Genomic DNA, 15,419 nt, shown 5'->3' on the forward strand with positions numbered 1-15,419 from the left:
TCTCATGTCTGGTAGGCCTGCTATACTGTATATGACAAACCAGTTGATATCATGTATAATATCATATTGATATGTTCTTAAGGCTTTCGTGAGTGTTCAGCTCTTGTTTTCCGTGCAAGAATAGTGATATGCGATGTCAAAAGACCGTCGTACTATTGGTCCAAAATAGCTTCATATCTGTGATTTAATGCTTTTTCGTAGTTTCTTATTTCTAAATTAGGGAAAGTGTTTCCATCACAATCACCCAGCCCTCTTGTCTTATCTGTGGGATGTGTAAAGAGGTCTTCATCTACATTCCCATGCAGGTAATTCATGAGCTGTCGTATGTCTGAAACTGCCAGATAGCTAAAACAGTGAGAACTTCCTTTGTGGAGGCATGAATCCAGTCAGACATTGTATTTGTACGTGCCTCTGAAAGGCAGAAATAGATGGAGGAAGGAGTGATGAAAACAGGTGTGGAGAGAGAGGAGGGTAATCTCAGTGGGGGTGATGGAGGGAGACAAGAGTCTTTAGTGATCTCTATTTATAGCTCAATCGCATCTCCTTCGCAGCCCGTCACAACACCCCCATCCTCGATATCCATTGTTAGCCCCTCTTCCCATCAGTCGCCAAAGCAACTGCCTCCTGTTGCTATGGCAACTGGCTCCTCATCAGCGTGCCAGCTCCAGCCGCAAGGGGGGGGGGGCGTTGGGGAAATGGTTTGGGGGGGGGGGAAGGTTTGGTGGTTTTGTGTGTGTGTGTGTGTGTGAAAGGAGGGGGAGGGTTATTAAGATGCCACATAATCTACTCCTCCTCTTGCCACAGGTCAAAGACTGTGCTCCAGTCTGTGGTGTCTCTGTGTTAATTACAGTCATCAGACAAGAAAGTGATCGTTTGGAAACCAGTCTCATGATAGCGACATGTGTGTCAGACATCTGTACTAAAATATGGACATGCTGATGGACACATATGTGAATCAGCATGCATGCAGCACATGAGCATGCAGACAAAGAGCTGCTGTTCCTTCCAGAAGTAGGAGGAATAATTAGAGAAGATAGGAAGATTCTTGGTGACATCAGAAGCTCCGCCAGTGTTGGAAGAAGTATTCAGATGCATTACTCAAGTGAAAGTACCAGAACTACAATGTATTCCAATAGAAGAAGTAAAAGTCCTGCAGTCAATCCTACTGACAGGCAGAATGAATCAATGTAGAGACTGATACAAACTGAATCCCTCGGAATCAATACTATTAACCCACTTGAAGTGTCTCTGTGTCTCCAGAGACCCTGCTTTCTGTCGTATGTTCTCTTTTCTTTTCATTTTGACGTTTCTGGGTGTTAACCTTTTTTTTAAAAAAAAACCCAGGTCAACCAGTTGCCAGATGTTAGTCATGAATTCCAGAAGCTGTGAAAATACCTGCGCAAACATAGCGATGCTGACTCTGGGGTTGGCTTCCACCTGCTGGCGAGCTTCCTGACACCAGGTCACCACTGGATCAGGATGCACCACTATTGTTGGAGAAACATTGTCAGCCCTTTTGAAACAAACAGCCAGCTCGATGCGCGGACACATCGCCTGGAGAAAAAGTGCTGCACCTGGTGACTGTTTTCTGAGCACTGTGCCTCTTTTTTTTACAAAGGCTTCAAGTGGAAAATCTCTGAACTTTTGACAAAAACTGTCTTCCAAATGCTAATATTCGATGTTTGACATTAGTGCCAGAAGAAAATGAACAAAGGGCTGCTCAGTTACAGGTCATGTTGAGATGCCCGTCCTGCTGGTCCTCTTGGTGGCTCATCGTCGCCATTAGAATCTGCCTAAATAGCACATAATTGAGAGAGGAGTTGGCGTCTCAAACAGTTTTATTAATTAATGACATAATACCCAGCGGCTCTAATATTCCCCATGAAGCAGCTGCATAATCTAACTTCATTATTCATAATGAATGGATCTGATGCCCCTGGCCAACAAAGACATATCCACTCGTCCCTCTACTGTCTCAGCCAGTTTTTACAACATTACTGCCACCTTCATCAAACGTCCCCTGACAGTGGGCCGACCAGCCCATCCTCCAGGAACATTGTACAAATTAACAATCATTGATCATCCATTCAAATGACAACATTTGGTCTGATTGTCAATTGACACGAGTCAATGTTACGTCGTACATCAGCCTTACAGTGAATCACATCTTTTTTTAGTGAAAATGTTTCATGAAAAACAATCAAATGATCTTAAATAAAACAATCATAAAATACAAAGTCACGCTGCATAAATAAATACAATGTATTTTTTAAATCAGTCTCTATTTTTCACTTCACTACCATGATAGTGAGCGAGACGGATTTTGTGACGCCCCAGTCTGGGACACCACTAAATCTCTTGTTAAGCCCTGAAACCAGCAAACTTTGATTTTGCTAAGAACCCAAGTAGCCAAAGAAAGCGTGTTGTGTCTAGGTTATTGTTCGACTTCAGATCCTGTTGCTTGGTGTTAGTGGACAAAGACACTTCCCTGCTTTTAAAGTCAGCTCTGTATTAAGCCTCAGGTGGCATTTTAATTCCATTTTCAGGATTAGTCAACCTCTCTCACAGCCAGACATTCAGCAGACAGTCGCAGGTTTGAAAAAAAATAAAACCTGACAAAGCACCAGGCGGCGAACCATCACTCCATCCTGCTCACTACAGATTATTTTCATACCATGTCCCTCCCACATCTATCACCCCTCTTCCTTTTAAAATACAGTTTTCAATCTTATAGCAACCTGTAAATGGTGAATCACATCCAACTGTAAAGCAAGACACCTCTGTCGGAGCTTCGGGGCTCTGCAGAGTCGAGCATGACTCATACAGGTAGTGGCTCATTGACTCGATACCGTTACAACTGAGCTTCTTCACTTCCCTGAAGTCAGGGGACGATGAGCGGTTCTCCACACTGCAAGCAGCGTCTCCAGCACATGACAGGAATCTGAATTTCAATGTCTTGTTTACTTGTTTTGCATAATTAAGATGCTGAAAGTGGAGGCTTTGCTGCTACTGACGGCCACCCACTGAGATTTGTGCAGTGTAAATCCGTCGCCAAAACATACCACGGTAAAAAACCTAGTCTGCTCTGTCCGTTTCTACATTTTGTTATCTGACTAGCTTTCTGCTCAGTGAGCTTTCAACGTGTTTGGCCTGGTTTATTTCCTCAGACTTCCAATCAGCAACAAGACTGTGTTATTGTTGTGGCAATGACAAATGACAACATCTGCAACATATATCACATGCTGCTTCAAGGGCTTTACTGCTGCTAGAAAAAGTTACAAATACCATTTTCTCAACTTAAACTTCAGTCATTTAGGACTTCAAACATTAGGGACTCAAAGCTGTCCAGAGTGCAGGAAGCAAGGACAAGGAGAATAAAAAGGCATATGTTCAACAACCCAGGACAGAAGAAAATACAAGACTAGCCATAATCCTCAGCCATATGGAGGCTGAGGATTTTCATTTGAAAAGTTTCAGAAGAGATCCAGAGAGAAATAGAATTTTGCACGAGCATAAATATGGGCATACAATTGTTTGTCAATGTTTTTCTTCCCGTTTGGATGGTTGGTTTATTGTGGATTTTGGTGTTGACATACTATATTGTTCCGTGAAATTACTAATTTCTTTTGTTCCAAGATACATGTTGTGGACTTGCTCTGGTCTTTTGAGCCTGTTGCTGGCAGACTGATTGGTATTCATGCCTCTACAGTGCCTTACTGCCTGGCCCTGCAGAAGGATCTTCGCCTATAAACAGTTATATTTTACAGACTTTGAACAACAAAACAACAGGTAACAATATGGACTGGTATGAAAGATATAAATCCAAGTGGAAACCATTTAGAGAATAGAAGTAGCTGTTGGTGAGATGATAATGATCTGTAATGACGCAGCAGATTTGTAACTGTTTATGTCCATCTCATAGTTTCATGTTTCTTTATTAAACAAAAACTGTACCATCAGCAAATGCGCTGTCAATGTAGCGTCTCATTAACTCCAGCATCTGTTGCTGTTCCTACGGCAACATTAACTGATCCTTAGTCTCTATGGCAACTCTGCCTCCCAGCTTCCTTCCTTCCCAAAGGCGCTTCACGTCTCTGTCTCTCCACCACTGGAAACTTGAAAAGAACACGTTGACCTTTATCAACATTTCGTCCAGAATTTCGTCCACAGCCTCCTTGATCTCATTAAACTAGTTCACAAGGAGCAAATCTGTGCGTGACTACTTGACGCTGGTGACATCAGGCCAAAGGAGTCAATGACTAGAGTGACTCATTAGGATGCTGTTAATAGCTTCATGATCACAAGATGACTGTCAACATCAACTGCCAATTGCCCAAACTTGTGTTTCCCTCACAGTTCAATCCCATGTAGGATCTGAATGGAGCCTTCTTCTTGCTGCTGAGGCACGGTGGACAGACAGTGGACAGTGCTACCTGCTCGTCTGCCTGTCTAACCATCTGTCTGAGAGTCTTGCACCTTTTAAAAGTCTCTGGTCAAGCGTTAATGTTGTGAGATGCCTCAGGAAATACTTCCACCCTTCTGAGAGACAATAATTGTTATTCACTTTTCATTTATATTTGAATATTTGAACATCGAACAGTTTTTCAGTGAACCCTTCTGTAATGTCTAGAAAAAGTAGCGGTGTAACGGTAAGCAAACTTCGGTACGTTCCCGACTTTTTGGGTTGCAGTTAAATATGTTTTTGATAGAATAGAAAACAAAGAAAATTAAGGAAATTACTTTTTATTTTTTTAAATGATAAAGATTCAGTAGTTGCTCATTGGCCACAATTTTTACTTTAACAGTATAATTCCAGACCTGGGCTGGAACTACAGACAAAAATGCAATCATCGACACATTCAGGTGTTCCGTCGTAAGTTAACTGTCTGCAGTGTATCCTCAGAAGAGCCTGACTTCAGTTGAACTGTCTGCATGCAGTTGGACACAGACCCTGGTCCATTGAGCTTCTTTATCCCGACTAACCGGCTACATCAACTAGCATGCTGCAGCTGACAACAACTGGTGAGCTCCAGGTAAACATCCCAGGTAAAAGTCGCTCCAGGATTTCTGTTCTGCCTGTGTGAGCTGGTTATCCCATTGGTATCAAGTTTGAGCTGGATTTGGTTGCATGCATTGATGATGATTAAGCATTTTTTTTGCTAAAAAATAAACTGAACTGTTTACTAAACTGGCTACTTGGTAACCAATCTGGTTGAAGATGTTGTCTCTCAACGCCAGCTCCATTTTCCCATCTAAAATTGCTTATCGGACTGTAAATGCTGAAACGATGTGTCGTACGGGGAGGAAGTCTTGGCCCTGATATCTGCTGGCTACACCGGAAACCCCAGAAACACTGGTTGTTGCCAGGAGAGGATGAATCGGCATCAGACCGACAGCCGATAGGCTCCGACTCCAACATTGTCCTCCCTGTAATGAAGCACCTGCATCTGTTTCCTTCTTCTTATTCAGGTTTGCCCTTTTATTAGTCAGCGTTTGTAGTTCAGCCCGTCTCGGCATTTATGCATCTAGTGTGTTTATTAACAGCCAAGCAAACAGAAATGCCAAGCTTTGGTTCTGTAAACCTGCTACAGACTCACTTTATGTGTCACATTCAATGCAAACAAAGGTGACACAATGATTCCATGCCAACAAGGACATAACATGGTATGTCTAATGCAAATTGAGTGTACCACAAAGTATGTCTTGTGTCTATGTATTATGCATTCCATCTGCATATGCTTTGAAATGTTTACCTATCTCTATGCATGCCTGACCTTTTCTTTCCTCCTTATTTGTATCCGCCTGTCTGTCTAAAAGCATCTCTGAAGTGTAGATCTACCGCTGGCTTGTCGCTCAGCTTGCTTGTCTGTCTTTTCCAGGCCTCTGCCAGTCTGTGGGTTTTTTTCTGGACACCCCTCTGCCTCTGTCTGTTTCCTGTCGTTCAGTTTTCTTAAAGTGTCTCAGTCTGTCTGAAGCCAGCCTGCCTGAGGGGAACGGCTGGGCATCTCTTTTTATCCACTTAGATTGACTAAAGGGTGCCTGTGTGTGTGTTGTGAAAAAAACATTTAAAGGGTTGGAAATGTATGTGTGAATCCATAGAACTTTCTGCATTTTTGCAAAGCTGGTCTTTTGGATGCATCCTGGCAGGACACTGAAAACATCCGCTACAGTACAGACCTACTTGTTTGCAGAGCTGCTGCCTAAGCAAAGTGCAGGACATTAAGCTGCTCCACAAAACTGAAAATCAGGTCGACTTCTTTTCACAGAGGGAAAGTTTTACGAGAGTGCAAAAGAGATTAATTACATGTGTAGCCGTTGCATTCAATGCTTTGAAAGTCATGTTTTACAAAGTTTATAGTAACCTTCTGGCCCCTTATAACAAATGTCAGATGGGATAGTGTAGTAGAGTATTACATTAAAGGGCAGCTCCATCTAATTCAACTCGTAATTGCTCGTTAGTGATGGGGAATGGTAGCCATGGCACCCAGGTAAGAAAACACTTCTTGTTGACAGCTTATTTGCATAACAGCAAATAAGCAATAAGATTTCAGGTGGTGTTTAAACTAGCGGGCTTTGCAATTGATTGCTTGAAGTTGGGGGGGGGGGGGGGGGGGTAATCAAATACAAGGATTGGGTTATGACATCAAAGATGTTATTCACTTTTTAAAATGTCAATATTAAAGTATATAAAATGTTAAACACAGCCCACACGCTGCCGGCCCGGAGCCATCTCTCTATGGGTGCAGTCTGTTGCTGAAGCACGCTACACCTTTGAAAAAAATAACCCAGCGTGACTCACGTCGTTGTCCTACATTTAGCTGTTGTCTTTTACAGCGGTGCCAACGAGGGGAAAACGCAACACTTTCCCCCTAAAGCCATCAAAAGGCATTAGCTCACCCCAGTTCAGTGGTGGGGTTATACTGTACAAATGTCCCTTCTGGGCTGCCGTCTAACCGCCTGCTCACCAATGAAAGGTACAACAGCGAAAAGCACTATGTGGTAAAAATAGACCGCTGATACTGTATTTTCATGCTTGTCTGCCTTTTGAGGATTTGTGTTTGTCCTCAAATAGTTTGATGACTCATGTATGTGTGTGTGTGTGTGTGTGTGTGTGTGTGTGTGTGTGTGTGTGCGCAGGGAGGCAGGGCCACAGCACGGGTGTCTTTAGGGTCTTTATAGTGGCTGGCAGCTGTGTTTCACTGCCGTCTGAAGGAGAAGGAGTAGTGTTTATGCTGGAGGAGGTCAGGTGCTGTTGCAATGTGGCCTGAACATCCTGTTACTTAAGTTGGTGCCGCATCTATTGTTTATTTGTATTCATACGTTTAGTAGAAAGAATCACATCAGGAAAGAGAATAAGAAATACAGCAAAACCAGCTGAAAAGAAAACAATGAAATATTATCACAACATAAGGTGTTTGTGGTGAATCTGTTAACAAACAATTAGCTATCTACACATCCAGCAGACACAACCAAAGACTGTATTTGAGAAGTGGATGTAGTCATGGTGACGTCACCCATCGATTTGTGGATGACAGTTCTGAAGCCTTGAGGTTGGCATTTTGAAGGAAGTGACCATATTTGGACTGTGGAGGAGCAATGGGTGGATCTGAAGAACACAAGCAGCAGAGCGGCACCCCGAGCTGAAACCTTACTGTATTCTGGTGCTTCTGGAGCTTCATAATTGATGAAACAATCATAAAGTAATCTTGGATTTTGGTCATGTGGCTTTAGGCTAACCATTCACAGACTGGCAGAGAGGCAGTGTCCAATGAGGGACCATACCAGTGGAAAGACCATTAACAATAAGGACTTTATTAGCTGTAAAACAACATATGATACAGTGCCCATATGGTGAAATTACATACACCTGCCAGCACTTGAAGCTCAAAATGAGAGTGAAGAAGAATATTGCAGGGGATTTTGGCACATTTTTTTGGGCCACTACCCACACGGTTAGTTGTGTTGCTCATTCCATAAATGCATGATCCTTACAAGTTGTACCTCGTTGTAAAGGTGACTAATCAGGCTTTCCAACGATATAAAATACAATACCAATTGGTATTATTAAAGGGGATAGAATAATTGACCGAAATAACGTTTCCAAACATGAAGAATTGAAGAAACTAGAGATTGAGACCATAAACTCATGTTTACAATGTTTAGTGAGATAATACATCAAGAGAGAAGTAGGACCATTTTCTCATAGACTTCTATACAACCAGACTTCCATTAGCAACAAGAGGAGTCGTCCCCTGATGGCCAGCAGAGAGAATGCAAGGTTAAGCAATGTCCACATTGGCTTTACTTTTCAGAAGTGGTACCTTCTGTAAGTAGTCCTCTTTGTGACACCTGGCAAAGTCCAATATTGATATTAGCTGTGTTTGTGGTCTCCACCAACTCCTGAGAAACATATCTGGCTCTTTAACTTCTAAATGCTCCACTGTGTTCACCAGTCTCTTACTGGGCCTGTCTGCCGTTTGGTGCTGAGCAGCTAGTGTACGTTGAGATTTTAGAGCTGTCTCACTGAAAACAGTTGCCTGCTGCTGCTGGAAACAAGGCTGATGATGTGAGAGGTGAGACTAAACCAAAACAATGAGCCAAAAGCCACTAAATGACTCTGTAGAAGGAGAGGGAACAGAGTCTGGTAATAATTCTCTCTGTGTTGGACACAACAAGTGACCCCTGGCACATGATACATAATCATATGTTAACCTTCTCATACTGCACAACTAGAATAAGGATGGTGCCAGTGTATGGCTCTGCCAACCATTTAAATCCATGTCTATCAAAAATGTCCTCGCTTCGTTTTATCATGTGAGGCATTCGGCACTTTGTGCTGCACGCCAGGTGTATGAAAAGTGCTCTATAAATAAAGTGTGATTGATTGATTGATTGATTGAAATCCTCCCAAAATTAGAATTGGGAGTGGCCAAAAACGTTTCTAATCAATTCATCCTTTAGTCCAAGTGGACGTTTCTCCCAAATTTGAAGAATCCCCTCCAGGCATTCCTGAGATATCACGCTCACAAGAATGGGGCGGACAGATGGACTGAAAACATAATGATGCTGCTGGTGTGAAGGCATAAAAAATATCACTTCACTCCAACAGAAACACACTTTGCATTATTCATATGCATGCTTCTATGTGTGTACATGTGATGCATGCATATTTATATACAGTTGTAAGATGTGCAGATGGCTGTCATGTGCAGTTTGAAGGATATATTTTCTAGGAAACACTACTAGGTTCTATTAATAACCTCACAGAGAGGTGGTAAGGTAGACAGAACACGAGGCACAAAATCATTTTTTCTAGATCTAAAAAAATACACAATGATAAACTAGATGTGCTACGTATTGGGTCTGCTTCACTTGGCTCGCTGGCTCATTTTATTGTTAAACCAACAGATGTGGATCCACCACTCCACGGTCCTGTGTCCCGCGTGGAACTACGTGCCTCGTTCTCAACTTTTCAGTGAAGGGTTAATACGTCCCTGAACCTCCCTCTACCTTTGAACTCTGTTTAAAAAACACCAACCGCACTAGTTTACAGTCTACATCGTTCCCCATCTCTATCCAGGCTTCTCCCTCTCACTTTAACTCCGTATATGTCACTCCGCCATTACTAGAAGGGTTTAGAAATGATCTCCATCCATCCTGTAGGGCTACACAGTATTGGAACATAACTGACATGGCAATCTTTTGTTCTGCATATATATTGCGATGTGAAAAAATACAGGAATTTTAACCGTTATCATTTAAAATGAAATGCGTCAATTTGATGCAATGTTGTTGAAATGTATGTAAACGAGATGGGTCAGGTGGGTCGCCACAGGCCCCTCCCACTCTGCACCGTCTGGTTGAAACGTGAGCACCGTTCCTCCCCACAGGGGGCTAGACAGTAGGTCATTAATCACAAATACTGGATCGGTCATGAAAATGAGAATCATGGGAGTTTTCCTATGCATGTCCTGCGATGGGACTATTACACGTGAGCACGTTGCAATGTCGATGCTGAAACAATACACCGTGCAGCCCTAGTTCCCCGTCAGCATTGTTTTCAACTCTTCACCTTTATGATTCCCACAAGTCTTCCTCTTCGTTGCCTCTCTCTCTCTCGTGGTACATAAACTATATTTTTATATCGCTGCACTCCTCTTGTACATCCCCATTTCTCTTTAAAGTCTTTTTTTAACTTCAAACTCCAATTTATCATGCTTTAAGCATTTTTTCTCTTCCTCATTGCAATGTTCTCCCCTGTCTGTAACCCTCCAAAGTCATGCTCTTTATTGTGTGCCACATGCCTTCTTAACTTTTTGTACAAGGATTAAATACCACTCTTGGTGACAAAGACCCACCCCTGGACACCGACGAAGGGTCTCATTACACAGAGGGGAAGACAGAGCCAGCTGCACTCTGTTTTCTTTCCCCCTCAAATGCACGTTTATTTATGCAAGCACACATAAATGTACCCCGGAATCTATACAAAACACAGTGTGTGCACTTCACATAAGTCAGATCTGATAAAGGACATTTCATCTACATCCACAAAGCTGCTTTATATTTTTATCTACCTGACTTGGAACACTTAATGCAAGCCGTTCCTTTCTTGTGGAAGCCATTGATCAAAGTTGCTTAATAGCAATGTTCAACACTGTGCTGCTCCTGTGGAGGGCTGACGGCTGGCTCAGTCCTCATTAGGGAGGGAGCGTTGAGAAGAGGGACAAAGAAATGAATCCTCTCAAGGTCTTCATCTCCATAAATCACAGCAATGCACGAAACAGTTCAGCTCCTCCGGAAAAGGACTTACGCACAAACACACACTTGAAGCACAAATGCCAAAAAATACACTCAACGTACACAAGCACATACAGGTCACACACACACACACACTAAAGCACATAGTGTCACTCTATTCTAGCTTGCCTTCCCAACTCTTCTCCTTAATGAGTAATATTGCTATAAATTAATGCTACATTAAAACAAGAGCTGGATGTGATACTCAACAGCTCCCTTTGGACTCTGGAATCTTCTAATACCTATTTTATTCAGTTAAAACTTGAGTCAAATACTATTACACTATTGTTTTACTGCTACATAACTATGGGATAAACATTATTCCCCAGCCTGCTGAAACTATTTCCCAATGAGTCCTCCTTGCGGATCCAAAGGCATCGCAGCCAGATGGGGTATTTAACTCCTCCAGCAGGTTCTGAGTTTGTCCTTCGGTCTTCCTCCAAATGGACAAAAAAAAAAAACATGACAAAGTTGTCCCGTCCTCCCCGTCTCAACCAGACCCCCTGTGGAGCACTGGGCTTTGAAGCAAATTTGACATACAAGCAGTGGAATTACAATGTACCATGTCTGTCAGGTGATGCCCTCAAATGCCATTTGGAAAATAAATGTGAATCTTAGTCAAATCCAGATTTATTTTCCTTCATCTGTTCATGCAAATGAGCCAGAGACCAAAGCTGGACTGAAGGCGGGATTAAAGGAAATGCTATTGTGTAGTTAGGGTGCTCAGAAGCAGGTGATAGCCATCCCGAAATGTTCTCTCTTTTGGAACAAGGTCTGTTCACTATATTGGCTTGATAAGCATTTTTTCAGCAGTGTCTTCTGTCCTCTGTATGTTTACAATCTGGCGCAACATGTTTTTATAGGTTGGTGGCCTGGAACTTTCTCAACACAGCAAAATGACAAAAAGACAACATCCAGGGTCCCTGCAATGGAAATGACCTTTGACCAAATGTTTCAGCAATTTCATTTTCTTGGTCGGAAACACAAATTGTGTAAACGCTCTTGTGCACATCAAATGAAGCCAAAAGGACAACATCATCTCAAATAGCTGAGATATCAAAGTCACCAAAAAGATGTAGCCTCAGATCCTGACCATGAAATTCATAAACAGGAACTCTGTCGATCTTTCTGTTATCATACCAATGACTGCATGAAAAGAAACACACAATGAAACAAAAGGAAATAATATAGGACTCACCTATGGTGGTTGAGCAGCCAAGGCAGCGATCATCACAGAACATGGAAGGTAAAATAGGAAAAAGACATTTACCATTTGGCAACTTTTAAAAGTGATATGCTCAGTAGACACCACAATGTTAACCCTTGCCACATAACACCAGTAGGAGAGTTAACATGACATCAACAAAGCCTTTTCCTTCAACATTCTTTCCCAGGAGAAGTTGTAGAGAAACGGGCCGGTAGTGAGCAAAACAGAGTTAATTGGACACACAAGAGAGACAATAGAGTGACACCTCACCCCTGGATACAAAGAGAAAGAGTGCATGATTACAGTGTTAACACACAAACACCTGGATGGAAAAGAGGAAGACAAGGCTGATTTGGATGTGGTGAAGGTGTCTAGTGGTGTTGCTAAGGAGAAAGACCCTGTGATTGGTTAGTAGTAGCACACCTATCAACCGCAACACTGTTAATTATGAGAACATCCCAGCAGTGCACAATTACGAATTAAGATACTCACAGATTAAAGTCAAGCCAATCCACAGCCTCAGTTCATCAACACTTCAGCCCATGCGTTAGTCACTCAGAAACAATACATGCAAGTCTCATAATCCATGTCAGCCACAATGAGTAAGACACCCAAGCAAGTAATCTTGCCCAAAAATAATTTAAAACCAGTTTCAAACATTTGAAAGACTCAAGCTGAATCAAAACACCATGCATGACAATAAACCATTTGTTTTAGGTTTTAGTTACTGTATAATTAACTACGTTTCTATTTTGTCCAGGGTGACTGTAACCAACCTTCAATGATGGGGGTAACTGGAGGGACCACAGCCGGTTCTTCCACTGGATCAGCAAAGCTGGGAAAGAAGGGCTTCGCTGTAGGGTTCAGACCATATCCTGGGTTGGCCGATTGAGGGGAAGAGGGGCTTATTGCTGGGGATGCTTGTGGAGGGAAATTCTTTGCTCCAGGAGAGGTGGGACTCTTGACAGAGGAGGAAGAAGATGAAGAACGAGACTTCTTGGATTGCTTCTGGGCCGATTTGGCATCTTTGTGCTCTTTGGGTTGGAATTCCTGTGCTGTGGTTTTGGGGGAACGGAGAGGGGCAGGGCTGGGAGTGTCAAAGGACAGCCCTAAGGTTAAAGGCTGACCTGAAACACTCATGTCACTGAAGTCAAATAGCTCGCTGTTGCTGCTCATGTTGGAGTTTAGCAGCCATGAAGCATCTGAAGGGGAGAGAGGTGGGGCCGAGGCTAAAACCTCACCTTTTTTCGAAAGGCCTGGGCTTGGCTGGGAGGGGGGGCTGAAAGCAGATGTGTCTGCCTCAGGCATGCTATGCACACAAGACTCTTGGAGGGAACTTGTGTTATCGAACATCCCACTGTCAACCATGTCACCACCAGGTGAGAATGCCTGGCTGCTGTCACCTAAGCTTGCATTTTCGGTATCCATCAGGAGATCAAATGGATCAACAGGACGAGGAGCCATGGGGAAAGAGCCAAGCATTACACTATCCACTGCACTGGTGGAGGGCATAGTGAATGGAGCTGCTGTGGCTTTCAGCTCACTGTTCAGGACCAGTGGGTTGATGGAAGCAGCTGTTGGGGAGAATATATCCTGAGACAGAGGGGAAGGAATCAGGCCTTCTTCTGGGTAGATCTCCTTTTTCCATGAGCTCTGGCTAGTGTCCATGTCTGCGAATGATGCCCGCATGTTTGCCTGAACAGAACTCCCTAGATCTACCATCACCTCCTCTTTGATTTGAGAGGTCACTGCGGCCAAAGGGACAAATGGTTCTGCCGTCACTCCCCACTCCTCTGGAAGCTTTTTCCTGCTCTTACCCTTCTTTCCTCGGCCTCCACTCTTTCCAAGTTGCTCCTCCCAGCCACCGTCTCCTCTATCGCGCCTTGGGCCAATCCTATGGTAGAACTCCTCTGTTGAGGGAGTGTTTTCTCCCTGTGTTTGCACCTCGGGTTGACCCCTGCTCTCGGGGTGTTCATAAGATCCATCATCTTTCTGCCGCCTTTTCTTCTTCTTCTTCTGTTTTCGGTCTGAACCTTCTCCCTCCCTTTCGTCACCTCCAGCATAGGCAGTGCTCTCTCGGCAAGGCCAAGTGACAGGTGGTTCATCAGGGCTGACTGCAAGATGGCCAGCATGGCGACTGATCACCGTGGAGACACTGGGGCTGAAAGGGAGGTCTGTCGGTAGGGAGCCAGCCTCGTCTGGCCAGCAGTCGCCTAAGGCACCTTGTTGTGGGTGAAGAGGGGAGAATTTAAAGTTGGGGGGTTATGTGCATATGGATTGGTTCCCCTTATCTCACTCAAACAGAACATAACTGAGAAACTTCAGAATATATCAAAGAAGCAAAATTATACAACAAAGAAGATAATAACACTGAAGGTGTTCACCACAAAACATGTTAAAATTATGGTCGCATTTTTTCCTCCTGAGATGGAGGGCTGAGAGGATGACAAAATGGATCAGACAGAGTAGCATCTCGAGGAATTCAATCCAAGTCTAGAAACGGTGCATGTTGTTTGATAAAGCTGAGCCTTAATCACAACCCTTTGCAGAACATGACTCATTTTCTCTTTCAGTCATTCGTCACCCTTTAATTAAGTGGGATTTTCTGGCACAACTTCCAAAGTGCATGGGAAGGAATAAAGTCTGAAAAGACTTGCAGTATGTACAACAACTGTTTAGACAAACATGTTTGGGCTTGTAGCCTTGACCAGGGTCATTGTGAAACAAATAACATTTTAAACATAATATTTAAGCAGGGTAGGTATAAAACTGAAAAAACAAAAAAGTAGAAAATATGAAAGACAACCAATAATGTACATCCACACACGTCAGCCAATGACCTTCAATGGTGGGTTGGGTACTTGTTGTCCGAGACTGTCAGAGAAGCAGTGTCCAATGAGGGACCATACTAATGGAAAGGCCATTAACAGTTGGGACTTTATTAGCTGTAAAACAAGTGTTGTCTATATGATACAGTGCTCGTATGGTAAAATATATAGAGACAAAACCCTTTAAGAGTGTATCACTGAACATAGGAGCACCCTTAAGAAAAAAGATGTAACCAAACTGTTGCAAGACATTTAAATGAGAAGCATCACCACATTTCATTTTTATAGGCTTTTAATGCCTAGAGGTGATAAAGTCCAACCAATGAGATTCTAATGTCTACTTTCTCAGGAAAAAAGGGGAGAAAAGCGCTTTGGACTTTATGTTTCAAAAGTATTTTTCCAGCAGCATGAATGACAATTTTATGAGTTTTTATAGTGGTTCTTTAACATCGCTGACTAATGTGGTTTAGTAACGGTCTCCCTTATGATGATCTTTTATGATGTATTTCTTATGATGTTTATTTTTTGATGCATCTTTTTGCTTTCTCCTACTCTTTATATACACTATATTGCCAAAAGTGTTCACT

At 42.9% G+C, this 15,419-nt stretch overlaps 1 protein-coding gene across 7 annotated transcripts in view; it reads right to left on the reverse strand.

The window, feature by feature from the left end:
* LOC311028961 (uncharacterized protein) overlaps positions 1–15,419 on the reverse strand; it is a 144,338-nt gene that overhangs the window by 40,286 nt on the left and 88,633 nt on the right. For 6 of the 7 annotated variants that reach the window (XM_084033787.1, XM_084033790.1, XM_084033789.1 and 3 more), the window contains one exon: positions 12,781–14,226. The exons of the other annotated variant lie outside the window; for it this stretch is intronic. In XM_084033787.1, the coding sequence (XP_083889913.1) occupies positions 12,781–14,226 (1,446 nt within the window). The remainder of the gene's footprint in view (positions 1–12,780; positions 14,227–15,419) is intronic. 7 annotated transcript variants of the gene reach the window in all.

This window comes from Eutrigla gurnardus, assembly GCF_963514095.1.
Source record: "Eutrigla gurnardus genome assembly, chromosome: 18".
Lineage (NCBI taxonomy): Eukaryota > Metazoa > Chordata > Actinopteri > Perciformes > Triglidae > Eutrigla > Eutrigla gurnardus.